The following is a 21,146-nucleotide window of genomic DNA, read 5'->3' on the forward strand; positions in this document are numbered from 1 at the left end:
ATCAAAGTTTAGGAAGGCGCTTAAAACTCATTTGTTCTCAGGTTAGTCAGGTGAGCGCATTGGAAGGTGGTTTGGGCCGCGGACACTCTCTCTCACCCCAGCGCGGGGACACGCCAGAATGGCGTAACCATGCGCTTTATAAATCCCTTTATTATTATTGTTGTTCTTCCCTTTTCCAAATGTATTATAGTTGGATTTACTAGAGTATATACGGTCCAAAATGGCCTTTGGCTGTGATCATAACTATCCAGCCGATAGTCTCCCTATCAAATGCGACTTTTGTAACCACACTATTTCATCACCTAAAAGCGAGGGACTCCCCCCAGCGAAGCCCAACATGCTATTACTCAACTGTAGGTCGATGAAAAAACACAAATTGGAAATATACGATCTAATTACTAGTAGTAAGCCCGAAGTGCTATTTCTAACTGAGACGTGGTTGGATGAGGAGTCTGCCCCAGAAGCGTTGGAAGCTACCCCCCCTGGCTACAGTCTACTGCGTCTAGACAGACACAAACAAAGAGGCGGTGGGATTGCCCACATTCATAAAACGGAGCTAGAATGCACTCTAATAAAAGCCAATATACTATATAGTGAAAGCGGCTTATTTACCATCAAACTTGGACCGAGAAATATCATTATCGGCCTGTTGATATATCGTCCTCCTGGAGTAGCTGGACAATTCGAAAGTTATCTTCTTGATTATATCACGCAACCAGCTCTCCGTTACAAAAAGTTTATAATTTTAGGTGACTTAAACCTCCATTTTGAGGATAGGGAGTGCAAAGAGGCACAGGAGGTGGCCACGGCATTGGCGTCATTGGGACTGAATCTTCAATCTACTGCCCCATCACACCAACATGGCCATCTCTTGGACCCCATCTTTGCCAACTGGGAAGGCATCACTACCTTCCCTTCGGTAAAAATAATTTGGTCCGACCATTTTATAATTCCGTTTCTGGTAGATAATACACTCACAGATAACATAATTCTTAAACCCTCTTCCCATAAACGTAGAAACTGGAAGAAGTTCGACCAAGCAGCTTTCAGACTTGCTCTCCAAAAAAATCCTCCGTTGCATAGTAACTCTCTTCAAGAAGCCTACGAAAACTATGAAAAGTGGCTCTCTAATGCCCTGGATGAGATAGCCCCCTGGACATCCAAGCCCCCTGCCAGGCAGTCTAAAACCGCTCCATGGTTCTCTGAAAAATTAAAACTAGCCAAAGCCAGATGTAAAACTCTAGAGCGTAACTGGAGAAAACATTACAACCTCGAGGATAAAATGTTATATAAGACTGAACTCCATAAATATCATAAATTAGTGAGATCGGAAAAAATATGCCATCTCAAAAATAGAATTGACTCAGCGGACAATCCTACTAAAGAACTGTTCTCAATCTATAAGGAACTCACTATTCCTACTAGATTAGAAGCCCAGGACACGTATTCGAAAGAACTATGTGACTCCATTGCTGATTTTTTTGTTAATAAAATTGACATAATCCATGCCACCTTCACAAAAGATGAGTCCAGTTCTAGCGAATCGGCCAATAACAGTAACACGAGGACCCCTGGTCTCACGTGTTTCATCACTCCTGAGAAACAAGAGCTTCTCAGCATTGTGAACAGCATACAATCTGGTTCCCCGAGTGATGTATGCCCACCGCTCGCTGCAGAGGAGTCATGGAGTCCACAGTTATTGACTATATCAGTCTTATTGTATCATTGTCCTTTGAGGAATGTAAGGTATTAGATGCCTGGAAAACAGCCCAAGTAATCCCCCTTAAAAAAAAGGCTAACATCCACATCTCCCAACTCCAGAATCTTCGCCCCATATCCCTCCTCCCTTTTTGTGCCAAGATTGTGGAGAAAGTAGTGAATAAGCAGCTCATGAGTTACCTAAAAGATCATTCGCTCTTACATCCCACTCAATCAGGGTTCAGAGCCGGATACTCTACTGAGTCAGCCCTACTTTTCTCCACCGAGAGTCTTAGGCGCATAGTGGATGGGGGAGAGACAGCAGCGTTGGTACTATTAGATCTAAGTGCAGCCTTTGACACCGTGCTGCACTCAACGCTGCTGTCTCGGTTATCCGGTATGGGAGTAAAGGGGTCGGCCCTTGCGTGGCTGGAATCCTTCCTGGCCAACAGAAACTTTCAGTTGCATTGCCCCCCCTTTAAGTCTTCTCTCAGAAATGCAAGCCATGGGGTTCCTCAAGGCTCTAGTCTGAGCCCCACCTTGTTTAATATCTATATGGAACCCCTGGCTCGCATAGTAGAGACTTATGGGGTGGGCATTGTCAGCTACGCTGATGACACCCAATTGGTGTTCAAACTTACGCCCGACCACAGAGAAGACGCCACCAACTTCTCCAACTGCCTCTCCTCCGTGGCAGCTTGGATGAACAACAACTGTCTTCGCCTTAATGGCGACAAAACTGAGCTGTTGGTGGTAGGCAAATCTTCTTCTGCATGGTCCCGCATGTGGTGGCCTGCGGAACTGGGCAGCCTGCCCTGCCCTGTGGCTTCGGTGCGGAACCTGGGCATAACATTGGACTCTAACTTGTCTTATAAACCTCACGTGAACAAAGTTACAGCAAGATGCTTCAGCATACTGAGTCCTTCGAAAGGTACTAGACCTTCTCCCCATGGACTCAAGAAAGACCATTGTCCATGCCCTAGTCACCCCCCATCTGGACTATGGGAACGCCTTGCTATTGGGGCTGAGCAAAAAGGGCACTCACCAACTCCAGTGCGCTCAGAATGCCGCAGCGCGCCTTGTGCTTAAGCTTCCTCGAATAGCCTCAGGGAGACTGGCCTTGTCCAGACTCCATTGGCTCCCCATCAAGGAGCGAATTAAATTCAAGGCCCTATGCTTTGCCCACCGCATAGCCCACGGCACCGGTCCAGGATATCTGCAAGGTTTACTCACTATACATCGTCCTACCAGGAACCTTAGATCGTCTGGTACGATGTTGTTCAACATCCCTAAGATAACTAGAGCCAAGATGGGTGGCTCCTCTTTCAGATACTTGGCTGCCAAGGGCTGGAATGAACTCCCTCTTGAGATGCGGATGGAACCCTCTGACATGAGATTTCGAGGAAAATTAAAAACCTTCCTCTTTCCCCGCATCTGATTTTCTCACTCCCCCTTGCCTTTGTCGGTTTTTCCTGTGTTCATTCCTCTGAGCTTCTTTGCGGTTTTCAGCGCGGGGACACTCTGTTCCTGAGTAACCAGGCGCTTTATAAATGGCTTCTATTCTATTCTATTCTATTCTATATTTTGGTGTTCTATATTACTTTGTAGATGTAGCATGATTGTGTTACAATGGCATAACTGGAGCGCAATCCTTCTCACATGCAGGAGTGGTGGTCCCAGTTTGTTGATATCTGTGGGATGTATATTGATTTTACGATGCAACCAGGAGCTTGTAATTTGTGAAGAATTTGGCACCGGTTCATTTCCTGGATATCCACCATTTTCCAGTCTTATTAAGACCATGTATAAATTTAGTGGTCTTTAATAGTCTTGCTGGTTTAAGGTTTTATATGTGATGCACTTTTTCATTCATTTAGGATATGAATATAAGTATATGAAATATGGATTATACAGATTATGCATTATATAATTTCATGCTGCTTTATGAATTTTGTATGGTAATTTCATAAAAAAACAAAGAACAAAAAAAAACCCAGTTTTTTTGGCGCATTGTCAACCTACAATCTCAAAGTTTGATACTTTTTCAATAACCATTTTATGTTCTGGAAAAAGCATTAAAATTGTTGACGTTTACATTTGACACTACAAACATCAAAAAGACTTTGTAATAGAGTTTGGGGTTGAGCCTATTTCTGAAAAGGCTAAATATGCATTTTCATCTGTTTTGCAGGAAATTGATGTTGAAGTAAGAAAAGAGATTGAAGAAGCTGCACAGTTTGCAACCACAGACCCAGAACCTGCTCTTGAAGAGCTGGGTAACCATATCTATGCCAACGAGCCACCCTTTGAGGTGCGCGGGTCAAATCTTTGGATAAAGTACAAGTCTGTCAGCTAAACATCATGCCTTTTCAAATTGAATTCAAGTCTGTTACAATATTGCTATCACCATACAAATTCTCAGTACATTTAATATCTCCTTACGGACCTGCTTTCAAAGTTAAATGTATTTCTACTATTGAGTTTAAGGACTGAAGACCTTTATTTTGGTGCTAGAAAATCTGCTATTGTCTTGATCATTGTTCATTTAAACGTGTTGGGAAATATGCAAAGTTTTTGATGAACGTTTACTAAGAGAAGTACAAAAAGGACTCTGGTTCTGCCAAGGACTCAATTTTAATTGATAATTAGGCTCCGAAAGCCTTTTGGGCTAATTTATTTATTGAAACAAAATTAACACGGTTGGCTAAATTGTATGCTTTTTATTGGTTCGAATCATGTCACTTACTTATACATAAAATCATTAAACTTTGATGGGAAAGGAATTGCTTGTCTTTATTTCAGAAAATCTTTTAACTATGAAAGCCAGGCAGACATTACTCGATGGTATTAAAATTCCCTAACAATATATTAATGAATAGTACTGTAATTCGAGTTGATACAGTGGAGTTTGTGGAAATAATTTTAAAATGCAATCCCTTTTATCCATTGCTTCTTGCCTCACATATTAAAATGTTTCTTCCGTTAAAAAAGATCGGCTAGCTTTTGAAGATTATTTTTTTAGTTTTCAAATTTCTGACATCTCAAGATATCATCCAGGAAAGTACTGGATGCTAATTCTAGAAATGTTATGTGTATTTGTAAAGCGCACAATCATCCGTGTGGATTGTATCCTGGTGCTGGACAGGTGTGTGTGTGTGTGTGCGTGTGAACCTAGCCCTTTATATGTTAGGTCGGTAATTCAAAAGAGAGGTCTTCAGCTTCTTTCTGTGTTCAAGAAGAGAAGGCTCAGATATGGAGTGGGAGGTGGTTCCATGCTTTATTAGAGATCTAAGAGAATGCCGTTCTCTTGATCAGATTCTGTATATGCATTGGATGTGTGCCAGTAGGAGTCCTGCAGAGCGGGGGTATATTGGGGGGATTGATTGAAGAAGATACAACTGTTCAGGTAGGTGGGGCCTAAGTAGTGTAATGCCTTGGATGTGTGTATGAGGAGTTTAAATGAGCATGTTTATGTATACAGAGCCAGTGTATCTCCCTTAAGTATGATGTTATGTGAGTTCTGTGTGGGAGGTTAAGGATGAATCTTGATGCTGAGCTCTGGATGGTTTGTAGTCTTACTGTGAGATCGTAATCACGGATTCCATTGTCTGAATCTTTTTTTCCCGCTTTTGGGTCTGGGTTCTTTGCTGAAGGCTTTACAAGTTGTGAAAAAAGAATAGTTCAAAAGAAGTTGGAAACATTTGGAAGATTATCGAATAGCAGAAGATTCCTGTTGTGAAGGGAAGTGTTCTCAACGGTTAGAGAATGCCCAGACAGGGGGCACCCTGTTCCGTGTGATGGCGAAGACTCCTTTTTAATTATGCCGGAAATGCCATCATACATTTGCGCAGAGATAAACATCAGGTCTGTAATCTCTGTCTGCCTCTCGACCATCAAAGCAAAGACTGTGAGGCCTGTGCGGGATTCGAGTCCGAGATGCTGAAGGCAAGAGAGAAACAGAGACAGGCACATAACGCCATGCACGGACAGAGACCAACACCATCCTTGAGAGACCTGGGTCTGTTAAGCCACGAAGACCAGCAGAGGGAGAAGCTTCAGACGCCAACCTGAGAATCATCGAGAGGGTACTGCTAAAGACCCAAGACAAGAGATGACAGGTAACACCCCAAATAAAATTGTTGCCAGAGTCTCGAACATCAGACTGAAAAGCACAAAGGGAAGCCTCAACGTTGAAAAAATCACAGAGCGAAGTTAAAGCCAGAGACCAAGAACCTCTCAGATCCCTCGACAAAGAAACCGCAAGAGGCAGGTATCCCTAAAAGAGTACTTTGTCAAAAGATGTTAGAAGTCGAGATGCTTCGGCACCAAAAAGAGAGAGATCTCAGAAGGAGTCAAAAAGATAGATAACCAAAAGGTTCCTTGACATTGAAAAGAAAACCCACATTGCCCCCGAGGATCACTCAGTGAAGATGGAAAGGAAGAAGTAGTGTCTCGATGCGGAGATGGCCCGGTTAATCCAGAAATAGAAGGATCTCAAGACTTCCCTTAAAGAATTTCAAACTCACCAAAAGGCTTTGATGCTGAAAGAACAGGGTGAGAAGGAGGTCGAGCAAATGAACCCTCCCATGACACCAAACCCTCAGAAAGAGGAGGAGACTTTGGGAGTGTTTCAGGGGTCAGCTGACTCAGAATATGCAGTGACTTGATCGCATGAACTTGAGATGGATTCCCTTGAAGAATGAATTGACTTATCCGTAAAGGCCTTCGGTTGACATTGCAATGTACAGTCAAATTATTTAAAAAGCTGCAGACAAGTAAGGAATTCAGCTGGTAGAGAAGACACAATCCTGCTTCCTCCTAGAGAGATGCCGAAATTAGAATAGACGAGCTCTGGCAAGCAATAGACTCTCTTCTGGCGGGCAAAGCGGTAGGCCCGGATTTTATACCGGGCGAATTGTACAAAATTTTTCGGCAACAACTTACTCCTGTTATGCTGGAGTTGTTTCGTAGGGTCCAAAGGGGGGAGGCACCCCCGGAATCATGGCGAAGAGCCAGAATTGTTGCCTTTTTAAAAAAAAGGCAAGAATCCAATTGAGACAGGATCCTATCGGCCCATTACGCTCATAAATAGTGATGTCAAAATTTATGCTAAGATCCTCGCTAATCGGCTCTCCGGGATGATCAAGAAGCTAGTATCCCCACAACAACACGGGTTCGACCTCGGAAGAGAAACGATAGACCATATACGCCGCACTATTGCCCTTTTTGATTTCACCAAGGTTTCAGGAGACCCTATGGCTTTAATTCTGCTGGATGCGGAGAAAGCTTTTGACAGGGTCTCCTGGCCTTTTTTATGGGCCGTTTTACGGCATTATGGTCTAGGTGATGGGTTTATCTGCGCTATTCGGAGCATGTACCAACAGCCCACGGCTCAAATTTCGGTCATGGGAAGACAGACCGGTATAATCACCATTCTAAGAGGCACTCGCCAGGGTTGCCCATGTTCCCCCTTATTATTTGCCATTTATATTGATCCTTAAATTAAAAAATTCCTTTCTAATATTTTGATACAACCGGTTAGAGCCAAAGGAGGAGATACTAAAATCTTTGGGTACGCGGATGACCTTGCCATATTGACTGATTCCCCACAGATTGCTTTGGCAGAAATCCAGAGTTTGACATCAAAGTTTGGTAAGATCTCAGGATACCATCTTAATGACTCCAAAACACAAATAATTTGCAACGAGAAAATCAGCTTGATAGACTCACGTGTGGGTGGCAAGGCAAAATACTTGGGGATCGAGCTGAGTGCCAAACCTGAGGAGATCGTAGAGATCAATCTTGTTCCTTTATTAAGTAAAATTGACTCTGAGGCGCGTAGGATTAATAATTTGCATTTAACTCTGATGGGGAGATGCAATGTGGTGAAAATGATTTTTTTACCAAAGATTTTGTATTTTTTCAGAGCTATTCCTTTGCTAGTTGATTTGATATGGTTTAAGAAAATTGAGCGAATTATTTCTTGGTTTGTATGGGCCGGAAAAAGACCCAGACGGGCTATGAAATATGACGCTACCTAGGGAAAGGGGAGGCTGGGCGCTACCGAATTTTCAATGCTATTACTGGGCATCTACGTTGAGGCATATAGGTTTATTATTAGATGGCGAGGAACCAATCGGTGCTGACATCTCTATTTATCGTTTGATTTACGGGGAAGAAGCTAAGGGACTGCTTTTCAGACATATTGATTTAGCTTATTTTAAACGGGTAAGGTTTAAGACCTTGCTGGCAGCCTTTAAGGTGTGGACACCCGTGAGAAAATTATTTAAAATCGGAAGATTACATATATATACTCCTGTCACTGGCAATTTTTCTTTTGCCAGAAATTTTCAGGGATGGTTATTTTAGAGAATGGAATACGCAAGGAGTTTTGGCAATAGGGGACATTGCTTTGGAAACAGGGGTTATGTCTTTTGAATGTATTAGACAGAAATTCGGTATAAACAGCCGGTATTTCTTTAAATTTTTGCAGATGTGTGATTTTTTGAGTCGTAAAAGGGTTAGCTGGGTCCATATTCAACTGGTTGATGCGATCAAGGGTGGTCAATCAACTATCTCCACGTTGTATAAAATGGTAAATGAAACCAGATGTGACGATCTGGATAAACACTTTGGTCGTTGGCTGAACGTCGTACAGGCAGGACAAGAAATATGCGAAGAGTCATTAGGCTTCAGTCAAACAGCAACCATATCTGCAAACCTTCAGGTTCAATGTTTCAAGACCTGGTTAAATCTGTATGTTACCCCACATCGTATTCATCAATGGGGTGGGGGGGATGGAGTTAATTGCCCTAGATGTGGGGAATTTGCTGTTGATAGTGTTCACATGTTCGCCTCATGCTCCAGTCTGACCTCATTGCTGGTTGCGGTCGAGCAACGGCTGGAACAGATGTTTGGTTACTTGATCAAACTTTCACCACTGCTGGTAATGTTAGGAATAGCGGATATGGATATGAATGTATCAGAAAGAAAGTTAATATTTATTGCGATGGCCACACTGAGATTGAGCATTGCAACGGTTTGGTTGGATCCTGCCCCCCCCCCCCCGAGATTTCACGAATGGGTTAGTAAATTTATAAACATCGGGAAATGGGAATTGTTGGTCTTTAAAAGGAGAGGCCCGAGGGCTCAGAGGGAGGGGGAGCGGATCTGGGAGCCCCTCTCAAACTGGTTGAACTCTAGGAGTTAAGGATGGGGGTAGAATGTCAACTTTCGAGACCCAATGGGTCTAGGGTTTTCTTTCTTGTGCTGGTTCTCCTGTTTTCTTTATGGCTTTTTGGTTCCTCTCCCTTATAAGCTTGATATGTATAGTCGGCTGGTTCCGCAAAGTGGTTTTTTGTCTAATTTATGTATCCTGTTCTGCAACACTCCTGCAGCGCGGGGGAGGGAAGGGTGGGGGTGGTGGAAAACTTGTGAAAAAGATGGGGAATGACAAAGATTTAATGTATGTTGATTTTTCTTTTTTCTATTTCTGAATATGTTCTTTTGTCATTCTTCTAATAAAAATTAAGAAAAAAAGACATTGAAAAGAAAACTCACATTGCCCCCGGGATCACTCAGCGAAGATGGAAAGGAAGAAGTGGTGTCTCGATGCAGAGATGGCCCGGTTAATCCAGAAATAGAAGGATCTCAAGACTTCCCTTAAAGAATTTCAAACTCACCAAAAGGCTTTGATGCTGAAAGAACAGGGTGAGAAGGAGATCGAGCAAATGAACCCTCCCATGACACCAAACCCTCAGAAAGAGGAGGAGACTTTGGGAGTGTTTCAGGGTTCAGCCGACTCAGAATATGCAGTGACCCAATCGCATGAACTTGAGATGGATTCCCCTGAAGAATGAATTGACTTATCCGTAAAGGCCTTAGGTTGACATTGCAATGTACAGTCAAATTATTTAAATAGCTGCAGACATGTAAGGAATTCAGCTGGAAGATAAGACACAATCCTGCTTCCTCCTAGAGACTTTAATCCCATCACAAACAAGGAACCAGTTCATTCCAATACTACCCAGTTTTCTGGATCAGGGAAGGAAGGCATTCAAAAAGCCTACTACATTCAAAGTGGTGACACCAAGACCCTGCTTACATTAAGGGAACGGTGTCAGCGGACTTAATCATCACTTCTGAGGCGAGGAAGAGCGACAGTATTCCATTGATGTTTGTGCCACTCCCAGATAAGGTGTAGTACTGGAAAATATCGAGAAAGGCCACACTTACCAATAGCCCAATAACATTACCAAATAACCAGTCAGTTGGCAGTGAAGAAATAGCAATCGTTTATTAACAAAAGACTCTGCGGAGAGGAGCCTCCCCGTCCACACCAAAATCAGTGCGCCGAGAAGACTGACGATTTACACATGAGGCAAGTCATTTATACCTTTAGTTACATTACATGAAATAACCATATTTGGCAACCTACCAATAGGTACAGGATCTTAAGGAAGAGCCATATATGGCACACAAAGCCTGCACAGAAGTCTGTTTCTGATATTATTGGGAAGGTCAGAAAGGGTAACTCCCTTTTGTCTCGGTACATGGGAGTAACAGCCTGGTGCCGGCAAGAATTTGCTTATCACCTCTGAAGCCAGATGTGGCCTTGGGCCTTAGAGCAGAGAAAAACATTGTGAATTCATCTGTCCTGTAACTCAACTAATTGGGACTCGCTCGGTAACATGAAAAACAACACGTGATCACTACCCAGGCCAGAGTCGACAAATGCAAAATGGCGTTAGTGTGGTTTCTCTAACTAACATGTAACTTAACCTACAGGAAGGAACAAAAGCTACTCTCCGTTAATAACACTAAATGGTACATAACTATGAATATACGGTTATGCAGCTACATCAGGCTAACAATGTCATATTAGTAATGACAGAAAACTGAATTCTGTACCACAGAACCGCCCTTTTAGCGTGATGTAGCTAAATTAATCTTCAAAGATACCCTCATCTATCTGCATCAAATCTCGAATTTCCTGTTGCACCATCTGAGATTTTTCCTTCTTCGAGGGGGCGGTACCAGGGCAGAGGACACTTGCCTGGCACAATAGGAACAACAGGCAGGCCCACAATGTATGCATAAGCAACATGTGAACAGGACACTCACTATACCTACTAATACCATTAATATCTTCCATCCCCAGGCTGACAGTAGGCCCCAAAACCAGCCAGAGAGGGACCAACTCCCTGTATCAGTGTGTATTTCTGCTGCTAAACGGTGTAATTTCTGAATGGCTAAATGGATAGAGGGGGCGGAGTCAGGAATGTATACACAACAAGAGCTGCTGATGACCCGACAAGCTCCTCCTCGATCTGCTAAGATAACGTCTAGCACCATACGATTTTGAAGAGAAACAAGTCTCGTAGCCTAAAGCTCTACGGTCAAATTTGTTAATATACCGGCAGTGGTATTAATGACTCTTTCAACTACTCTGGATAACCGCCTCACCTCCTTGCTTGTCATTATGGGTCCCCAAATGGGAAACACTCCCTTTACTGTATCCACGAAATGCTGCTCTGGGGTATCAGTTTGATCTACTTCTGACACATCCAATTCTCTTTTATCACGTCCTATTAGTGACCCTTGTCCATCTAACCGATGATCCTTATGATAATTCGAGGGAGCTATATATACAGGAAGGATAGATCACAACCGCCCATCCACCCCTGGGAAATCAAGTATAAGTGTTCTCTCCACAAACAAAATAAACATTTGGGGTGTTATCAATGGTGGACTACTAAAGGTACGCAATCGATAGGTGTAATTGCACCGACTGTCTCCTACCGGGATATGTCCTGTTGCTTGTACACAAAAGGCTGAGGTGCTATTTAATATGGGCACGAGGATTGGCTTGTCGTCGGTAACATTTCGATCCTGGAAGTGTTGAAAATACTGCGTGAAATTAAATTCGGCAAAATCCAATATCTCTGTTTTCAACCATGTAACATTCTCATATTCGGTATACATACTCATGGAAGCCTTGGGGTCCAAGGACCCCTCCCCATTATTTCCCTGTGGGTCAAACCCTTGGAGTACTTCTATATAAGTCAAAATCATCTTGTAATCCCTTTCGGTATATCGAGAGGTATCTACAGTGTAATGCAAGTACATCATACTTAATAATTTAAACCAGGCTTCACAACTTCCTAGATAGGATAATGGCAATGATATAAAGAGATTGTGTCGATGCATTACAGTGGGTAGCAGACCGCAAACCCAACAATTTGTCGTATTGGTAGCACTGTGAGTCTGATGCAGCATTTCTACGAATACATTCTTAACATAAGTCTGACGATGTCTTTCTTTATGAGGGGCTAACGTAAAGAAATGGTGCTCTATTGGAGGGATAGGTGTCCCTATCACTGTATGCATGGGGTGATGAAATTCTAAATATAAAAAACACTCATTATTATGATAAACAACATTGCAACGGTTACCACGATAGCAACCTTCACTCTGGTTGTCCATGATGAAAACATAGGTACATAAATGGGCATATACCAAGGAGCAAGGGGACGCTCCTCCTCAGGATTAAATCGACCAAAAGGGTACATTCTAACTAGAGTCCAAACTATTCTAAAAAATGCAGTCTGTCCTGCCAGAGGGTGCTTCTTTCCTGTGTCCGTCTAGAGCCTCACAGGCAGGCTCCTATCGTTCATCAAAAGTGAATAAACCCTTCTGTCGATTTTTTTTTTTTTCTCCCACTACAACCTGGGCCCCTTTTTCCTTTATTTCTCAGTCTTTCTTTCTGAACAGAGCAACACAAAGTTCCAGCTCTCAACGGGTTCAGTCCAGTGTCTCGCTCAGTACCCCCAAGATTCTCTACCAAATCCCTACCACTAAAGTCTTTCCCTATCTCCTACAATTATTGGGGGGTATCTTGTCGGTTTCTAGGCCGCAGGTTGTATCGAACCTGACCTGGCAATTCTTGATCACTGAACAAAACAGATGAGGAAGCATCCAAGGTGCCAGATTTTCCATGAACTTTTCGTGCAACGACTGGAGCAACAGATTCAGAGGCCAATTCAGTACTTGTTGACGCGGCCTCTCTAGGGCCCTCGGCTCCCCTTTCCTGCCCTTCAATTTCCTGGGCGTCAGAAAAAGGAACCACGCAAGGAACACTTTCACCTTCCTGGGTCAATATTCCTTCTGGATTCAGACGATCAAAAGGAAGGGGAAGTGGCACCTTTTTAACATGAGCAACGTGGATCCAGTGCTTCCGTCCGGTCACCTTCACCGCTGTTTGGGTGGCCAGCAAAACTTGCACCGGTTTCGTCCACCTAGGCTCACGGCTCGATTTCCGCTGATAATTTTTCACCATTACCCACTCGCCGGGCTCCAAACGATGTCCCGAACCCTCCGGCAGGGGCTGCAATACATCAGATACCTGTTGGTGGATAGAACGGAGGTCTTTAGTCAAGGCATACAAATAATCTGACATAATTGGATAATCTATTTCTCTAAAACTTCTCGTATGAGGAACACCCCATATATTAGATGGTCGTCCAAAAATAACCTCGTACCGGGACAGACCTGAACGGGAATGGGGGGGGTCATGCGTACAGACATCAAAGCCAAGGGCAACGTGTCTGGCCACCGCAACCCAGTACTTTCCTGAATTTTAGCCATTTTCAACTTCAAGATCCCATTATATTTCTCGACTAACCCAGCGGACTGAGGATGTCGAGCAGCATGAAATTTTTGTTTTATGTGTAATCCATTACAGATATGTCTGATAAGATCAGCAGTAAAATGGGTCCCATTGTCTGACCATATGACCCTAGGGACCCCGTATCTTGGGAAATATTCCTTTATTAGGGCTTTAGCAGTTGCTAGTGCAGAATTTTCCTTGGTAGGGTAAGCTTCTACCCACTTACTAAATGCACAAACCACTACCAGGACATACTTCAGATTATTCACACTCTCCAATTGGATATAATCCATTTGGAGCACCTCAAAAGGTAAAGCGGGTGGTGCAAAATTCCCACTAAGAACAGGTTCTCCTCCTCCAGGATTGTATCGTAAACAAACCATACAATGTTGGACCAGATGGGTGGCAGTTTTCAAGACATTGGAATTATTCCAAACTGGATCCAGTAAATGACAAATTCCCTTTGCTCCTACATGTGGATTCCCATGGGCCATAGTTACTACCGCATTGGCAAAAGCATTGGGAAGCATCCATCGTTGCTTCTCACTTAAATCAACCCAGCAGCCATTATCATCCAACCTTCCTAGTTCATTCTCACATCGGGCCAATTCAGCAGGGGTAGCTTCCTTCTGTATCTCTCGAACACTCTCCATGGTGTTATCGAACATATCAGACTCCTCCACCCACTTGGCTGAATTGACATACATCGGGGACATTTTAGATTTACCAGTGTCTTATGGAATTTGGTCAGCGAAAGCATTTCCTTCTCCCACAGTATCCACTATGGTTTTATGAGCACTACATTTAACAATTGCTACCTTCCGGGGCAAGGTCAACGCAGTTAACCTTAATATCAAAGGGCCATGTTGTATTAGTTGGCAATGAGAAGTGAAGAATCCCCTTTCCGCCCACAGCTTCCCAAAACTATGAGCCACTCCAAAGGCATACTAGCTATCTGTATAAATGTTTACCTCCAGTCCCTCACTTAGCTCACATGCCCGTAACAGGGCTATTAGCTCAGCTGCCTGTGCAGAATGATAGGGAACTCAAGACTACAACTACAGTACGCAGGGTGGTGATTGCGTATGCAGCTGTCGTCGTGCCATATGGTAATTTAAAACAAGAACCATCCAAATACAACTCCCCTTGGGGGTCAGATAGGGGCGTGTCTGTGAGGTCCACCCGTCCCTTTGTTTCTTCTTCTGTCCAAAATATACAATCATGTATGTCATAATTTGGTTCAACCAAAGGGAGGGGTAGTAACGTGGCTAGATTCAGAGTGGCACACCTTTATATAGTAATATGAGGGGCAAACAAAGTCAATTCATATCCAGTAAGACGTGCACTTGTAAGGTGCTGTGTCTTCGTTTTATTCAAAAGTGTGTCCACAGCGTGTGGTACCATCACTGTGAGGTCAGAATTTAGCACGAGTCCTTCTGACTGCCTAATGGCCACCGCCACCGAGGCAGAAGCCCTCAGACAGCTAGGAAGTGCTCTAGCGACATGGTCCAATACTGCTGAAAAATAAGCACAAGGTCTTTGCTTACCACCAAATCCTTGCGTTAACACAGAAAGCGAACAACCGTCCACCTCGTGCACGTAAAGTACAAAAGGTTTTCGGTAGTCAGGAGTTCCTAAAACAGGTGCAGAACAAAAAGCAGTTTTCAAAGAATCGAAAGCTTTCTGACACTCATCCGTCCAGGGTAAGGGTTCATCCACTTCTTTCGTAATCAGATATAACAGTGGTTTAGTAAGAAGAGAAAAATTAGGAATCCACTGGCGACAGTAAGAGGTTATGCCAAGAAATGCACGAACGTCTCGTGGAGTACAAGGAACAGGCATATTAAAAATAGTAGACACACGTTCAGGAGTCCACTTCCTCCCCTCTTTCGACAGTAGATGACCAAGGTAGGTCACCTCCTGTCGCCAATATTGAAATTTAGAAAGAGATACTTTATTTCCATGGGCTGCTAGATGGGACAATAGTTTAACCGTAGCTTCTTTGCAGCCCTCCTCCGTATCAGACGCCACCAACAGGTCGTCTACATACTGGAGAAGGACATTTCCTGAGGGTAGAGTCAATTCATCCAAAATTACCTTCAAAGCCTGACTATAAATACTAGGGCTTTTTATATAGCCGTGAGGATCACAGCAAAATCTAAAGCTATGGCCTGATAACGAGAAGCCGAAAATATGTCTACTCTCAGGGTGTACAGGAATGCTGAAGAAAACCTTCTTTAAATCAATAACTGAGAAAAATTTAGCAGTAGGGGGAATCATAGTAAGTATCGTTATAATATCCGAGACCACTGGATATTGTGGTAATACCACCTTATTAACCTCCCGGAGGCCTATTACAAAGTGGTATGTATCAGCATAATCAGGACTGCTCCCTATAGGAGCCTTCTTCAAAATCGGTAATATGGGGGCTGTTACATGAGTTAGAAGCGGTCTCTTCCACCACGCCCTTGTCTATCAAATCCTGTATTATTGACATTAATGCTTTTTCTCCTGCTGGGGAGATTTTATACTGTGGAATACGAGGCAACCGAGCATTGGGTTTTAACGTGATGGGAACTGGTGGAATATTCAATAAGCCTACATCAGTATCACCAGTTGCCCACAACGTAAGAGGAATGGCTGCCAGTTCCAGAGGGAGCTGGTCGTTTTTCATGACATTCTGTTTGGTGCATTGTTCTGGTGACTGAACTGTCAAATATACTCCATCCGGAGAACAATAAATCTTAGCGTGCATCTTTTTTAACAAATCTAATCCCAATAAATTTTCCCCACATTGCGATGTCAACAAAAATGGAGAATCTACTGTAACTGGGCCTATTGTAAATGAGAGTGGCTTCGAAATGGGGCTTACTACTGGAATACCAGAAAATCCAACTGAAACATTATTATGCCCAATCAGAGCAGCCCCTGGGACCAATGAATGAGCAATCGAACTATTCATTGCACCCGTGTCCACTAAAAAGTTTTCAGACACTCCCATTATTTGTCCTTTAACGTAAGGCCCCTTTTGGTCCACGGGTACTGACACTTGGCCCCTTCTCTGTCCATGGCTGTCCTATGCATAAAAATATCCATCTGATTCGTCCATTCCATAATTTCCATTGTAATACTGCTTCCCATTAGTATTATCAAAATAATTCCCTCTGGACTCACCTCGTATCACTTCCTCTCTTTTCAAGTTGCCTCGATCAACACCACCCGTCCTCTTCCTCTACCTCTGCCTCTCACAGCTCCATTCTGTGCTAAAAGGAAAGGACACTGAGCTCGCCAGTGCCCTTCCTGCTTACAATAAGCACACTGATTCTGGCCCAAAGCAACAACCGGACCTCCTCCTCGTCCTGTCCCTCTTGGAACAAACCCCCTAACTCCTCCCTCATTTCTGCCACGTCCCCGGGCCACATGTTGTAATATTACACGAGTTTTAAGATCCTTAGTCTTTTTATCGGACTTGTCTTTACTCTCTTTCCCTATGCTCATAATATTGGGCCATACTCAATATAACTGAGGTAGTAGAGGTGGTCCAAGTACTTTCGGCGGCCTGGAGCCGTGCTGATATTTCCGGCAATAAATTAGTCACATATCGATTAACATTCTTAATCCCCCTTCTACCGATAAATCCTGTCCACTGAAATCAATAAACACGCCTTCAAATCGAGTAAAGAAATCTGATACACTTTCATCCTTTTTCTGTCTACAAGCAGTCAGTTTATCCCAGTCCACTTTTCGGGGTGGAATTAGAGTGTGCATATATGTAATAATTCGACCTGGCAAGGCCAAAATTTCAGCTCTAGGTTTATCTTCAGGTTTCTGTTCCCCATCCCAAGCCTTAAATTGCTCCCACGTCCCCCCTAACTTATTAGCGTGAGGTTGGTCGTGTACCTGGCGCCATACATCAACTGGAACCAATAATCCAAAAAATAATTCTATGTCAGCCAAAGTCATTACAGCTGAAGAAGCTGCTTCAGTAACCTCTTTATAATAGGCAGTGGGATTCTTACGTGGGTCGGGTAAATGGGATTTTAGGGATAGGACTTCGCTTCGTTTCCAAGGAGTATATACCCACTGTTCTTGAAACCGTACTTCAACGCGGGCCTGAATGACCCGATTGGCATTATCCTTAAGTTCCGGAATTTCAGGATGGTAAATTGGATGGACTTCTCGCATGGGATGCTGGGAATCCCATGTGGGACATTTTGTAAACAATCTTTGCCGATATCGCACATTGGTAACCAAATTTCCATATACATGCTCCGGTCCTAATTCAAACTTATGGGCCTGGTCCACAATATCTTGTAGGACCTGCGGGCTCTCCCGTCCTCAAAACATTGTTCCCATAGAGAAATCAACCGATTAGCCATAGTTTCTAAGGTATATTGCTGCATAACCGGTTCGTAATCCTTCATGGTTCCCCAAATATCCTCAATATTGTAAATAGCATTCTGCACCCACTGGGACACCTGATCTATCACCATCTGTTTTTCCTTGCAACCTACCGCAGCACGTATATATAATCGTCGAACACCCCCCCATTCCGGGAGCATGGGAGGGGGTCGAATCCCCCCTGGCAGGGGTTGAAGTGGCTGACTGGGAAGGCCAAACCACCGTAGGCGAAGGTGAGATCAATGTCATTGGGGACATGACAGGGGTCAATGAATCGCCGGTCAATAAAATAGCCATAGCAGGGGTCGTACGGGAAGGAGTAGAAATGGTTCCCGTCGACATAGTCGTTGCAGGAGTTAAAGGGGCCGTAGCTAACACGACGGGTGCACTTGCCAGGGGAATTGCAGGATACACTCATTGCGGAGCATAAGGGGGTGGAGGACGTGTATCTAATAAGTCCTCTATTTCATCCTCCACCTCCGGTCGAGCTGTGTAACTTTTATCTGCCTGCAGTCGGAACTGTCTGTCTAAACATTCTATTTTTTTCTCAGTTTGTTCTTTATCATATGCCATAGCATTTTGAGTTATGGTCTGACCATTCTGTATTTTTAACAACTTCTCTTCTCTGACGACGTTTTGCCTCTTTTTGCCATAATCTTAAAGAATCAAACATTCCCTGCCGACTTTTCTATAGAGAACAAACGATCCTGTAAATATTGTATTTTCTTCTCGTCAAAAGATCCACTGTAATTCTTCGTTATCCTTGGTGTATTTATGCCATAGATTGCTGAATAAAATGGGCGTAAGACCATGTTTAACATACATATCAAAATTTGGACTGCCTTCTGGCGGGGCAGGATGACTGTCATCTAATCGTGTATTTTTCCGCCGACAACAGCATCCAAAACATATTTTACTAAAACACGACATTTTTAGGTGATCACCCTTCACACTTCATCACACACAATCAAAACTTGACCATGTTTCATTCACACTCAATATTCAGATTCCACACCAACCATGTACACAAATTTAAACATACAATTTTTCACATTGAAAGGCAAACATTTTTCCTTTTCAATTTTTCGATCGATATGAAACCGCCAAGGAACGGAGTCCGTCGACTCCCGTTCATAGAGAAGTTGTGAACCTCATGCCACCGGACCAAACCGAAACAATGAAAAACAGGCAGTCCGGAGACTACTAAAAGGTCATCAGACAGGAATTAACCACAAACTGGCCTACAGACCATCCCGCAGTCTTCCCGGTTCACCTTCCGGACTATTCTGACTCAGCCCGCTACCTTAGCGCCTCTTCAGATGTGTCCAGAAGTCACCCAGGTAGAACCACGGGCCTTTCCGAGGGCAGTCCGGCCGCATGTGCACTCAAAAAATGTCACACCAAGGCGTCTGATTGCAACCTCAATTATTCACTAAACAAGTCCGCGGAGCATCTGCCCGTGCATCCTCAATGCTGCCCCATCAGATCTTCAAAACTCCTCGTGGTACGCCGACCACCAAACCACCAAAATTTGTTAACTGTTTTCTAAAACATTTCTCAATAGCACAATCCATAAACAACGAACTAATACACTCACCTGGTGCACTCAAGTAGGATTGCAAGTTCTCCACTGCCCACTCCTGAAGATCAACTTGGATCGGTTCCTGGGTTACACCCGTAGGACTCAGGCGAGGGGTCACTAGCAGCCGGGGCTCTCTGATCGCGAGAGCGGAGTTTGGCCAAAATCATATATCCGTCCACCCCTTCGACCAGAGCAATCCCCCTAATGTCCTTATTTCACTCCGGATTACGGGAGGACTACCCCAAACGCAGAGTCCCGGTGGAGTCGCCAACTGTAGTACTGGAAAATATCGAGAAAGGCCACACTTACCAATAGCCCAATAACATTACCAAATAGCCAGTCAGCTGGCAGTGAAGAAATAGCAATCGTTTATTAACAAAAGACACTGCGCAGAGGAGCTTCCCCGTCCACACCAAAATCAGTGCGTCGAGAAGACTGACGATTTAAACATGAGACAAGTCATTTATACCTTTAGTTACATTACATGTAATAACCATATTTGGCAACCTCCCAATAGGCTCCCAACAGGATCTTAAGGAAGAACCATATATGGCACACAAAGCCTGCTCAGAAGTCTTGTTTATGCTATTATGGGGAAGGTCAGAAAGGGTAACTCCCTTTCGTCTCGGTACATGGAAGTAACAGCCTGGTGCCGGCAAGAATGTGCTTATCACCTCTGAAGCCAGATGTGACCTTGGGCCTTAGAGCAGAGAAAACCATCGTGAATTCAGCTGTCCTGTAACTCAACTAATTGGGACTCGCTCGATAACATGAAAAACAACACGTGATCACTACCCAGGCCCGAGTCGACAAATGCAAAATGGCGTTAGTGTGGTTTCTCAAACTAACGTGTAACTTAACCTATAAGAAGAAACAAAAGCTACTCTCCGTTATTAACACTAAATGATAAATATCTATGAATATACGGTTATGCAGCTACATCAGGCTAACAATGTCATATTAGTAATGACAGAAAACGGAATTCTGTACCACAAAGGAGAGTAAGATGATGGATCTGATGAACAGAAACTTTGAGAGGTGCGCAGCCAATTAACGGCGTATAGAAAACTCCAATGCCCTCCTTAAGAAGTATGCATACCAACATTGGGAGGATGTGGCAGAACTCATGAAACGACTACCAGAGCAATATAAGAAAAGAGCGGCAAGCCTAGTTGAGGAAGGAAAAATGTTGCAAACGCATGCCTAAAATCTGCATTAGACACAGAAGACACTTCAAGTCGCCAAATGACGGCAGGTATAACATTAAGACGACGTTCCTGGTTACGAATATCCGGATTCAAACCTGAGATGCAGGGGAACATTATAAATACACCCTTCAGTGGAGAACAGCTGTTCCGAGGCATCGTGGCTGAAATGCTGCAACAGCTCAAGAAGGATAACAAAGCAGCAAAATCCATGGGAGCCTTGCAATTTAAGGAAAACGTACAGAGAGGTGCGGCGTCATCGCGCAGACGAAAAGGCAGTTTCCAAAGTAGCACTACTCATCAGGGCTTTCAAGGTAGCAGCCAATCAACATCACCCTCATAACACTGCCAGTACAAGCAGCAAGGGCGCCAGTCTTTTCAGTGACAAACACGTAGGGGGAGACAACCTCCTAGGGGTGGCACAACCCCCACAATTAAGTGATTTGCCCTACAGAGACAGCCTCTCACACTACACCAGTGGGAGGCAAAATAAAAAACTTCCTTCAGGAGTGGAGGAAGATAACGTCCTACTGGATATTAAATGTCATCAAATTTGGATACTGCATAGAACTACCCAAGATACCACAAACAA

The 21,146-nt window shown here is 43.7% G+C and overlaps 1 protein-coding gene across 2 annotated transcripts in view; it reads left to right on the forward strand.

The window, feature by feature from the left end:
• LOC144772957 (pyruvate dehydrogenase E1 component subunit alpha, mitochondrial) overlaps positions 1–4,481 on the forward strand; it is a 221,110-nt gene extending 216,629 nt beyond the window's left edge. For both annotated transcript variants that reach the window (XM_078657661.1, XM_078657660.1), the window contains one exon: positions 3,890–4,481. In XM_078657661.1, coding sequence (XP_078513787.1) covers positions 3,890–4,054 — 165 coding nt within the window. In that variant the 3' untranslated portion in view covers positions 4,055–4,481. The remainder of the gene's footprint in view (positions 1–3,889) is intronic.
• Positions 4,482–21,146: the final 16,665 nt, after the last annotated feature.

The sequence above is a fragment of the Lissotriton helveticus genome, chromosome 8 (genome assembly GCF_964261635.1).
Source record: "Lissotriton helveticus chromosome 8, aLisHel1.1, whole genome shotgun sequence".
Lineage (NCBI taxonomy): Eukaryota > Metazoa > Chordata > Amphibia > Caudata > Salamandridae > Lissotriton > Lissotriton helveticus.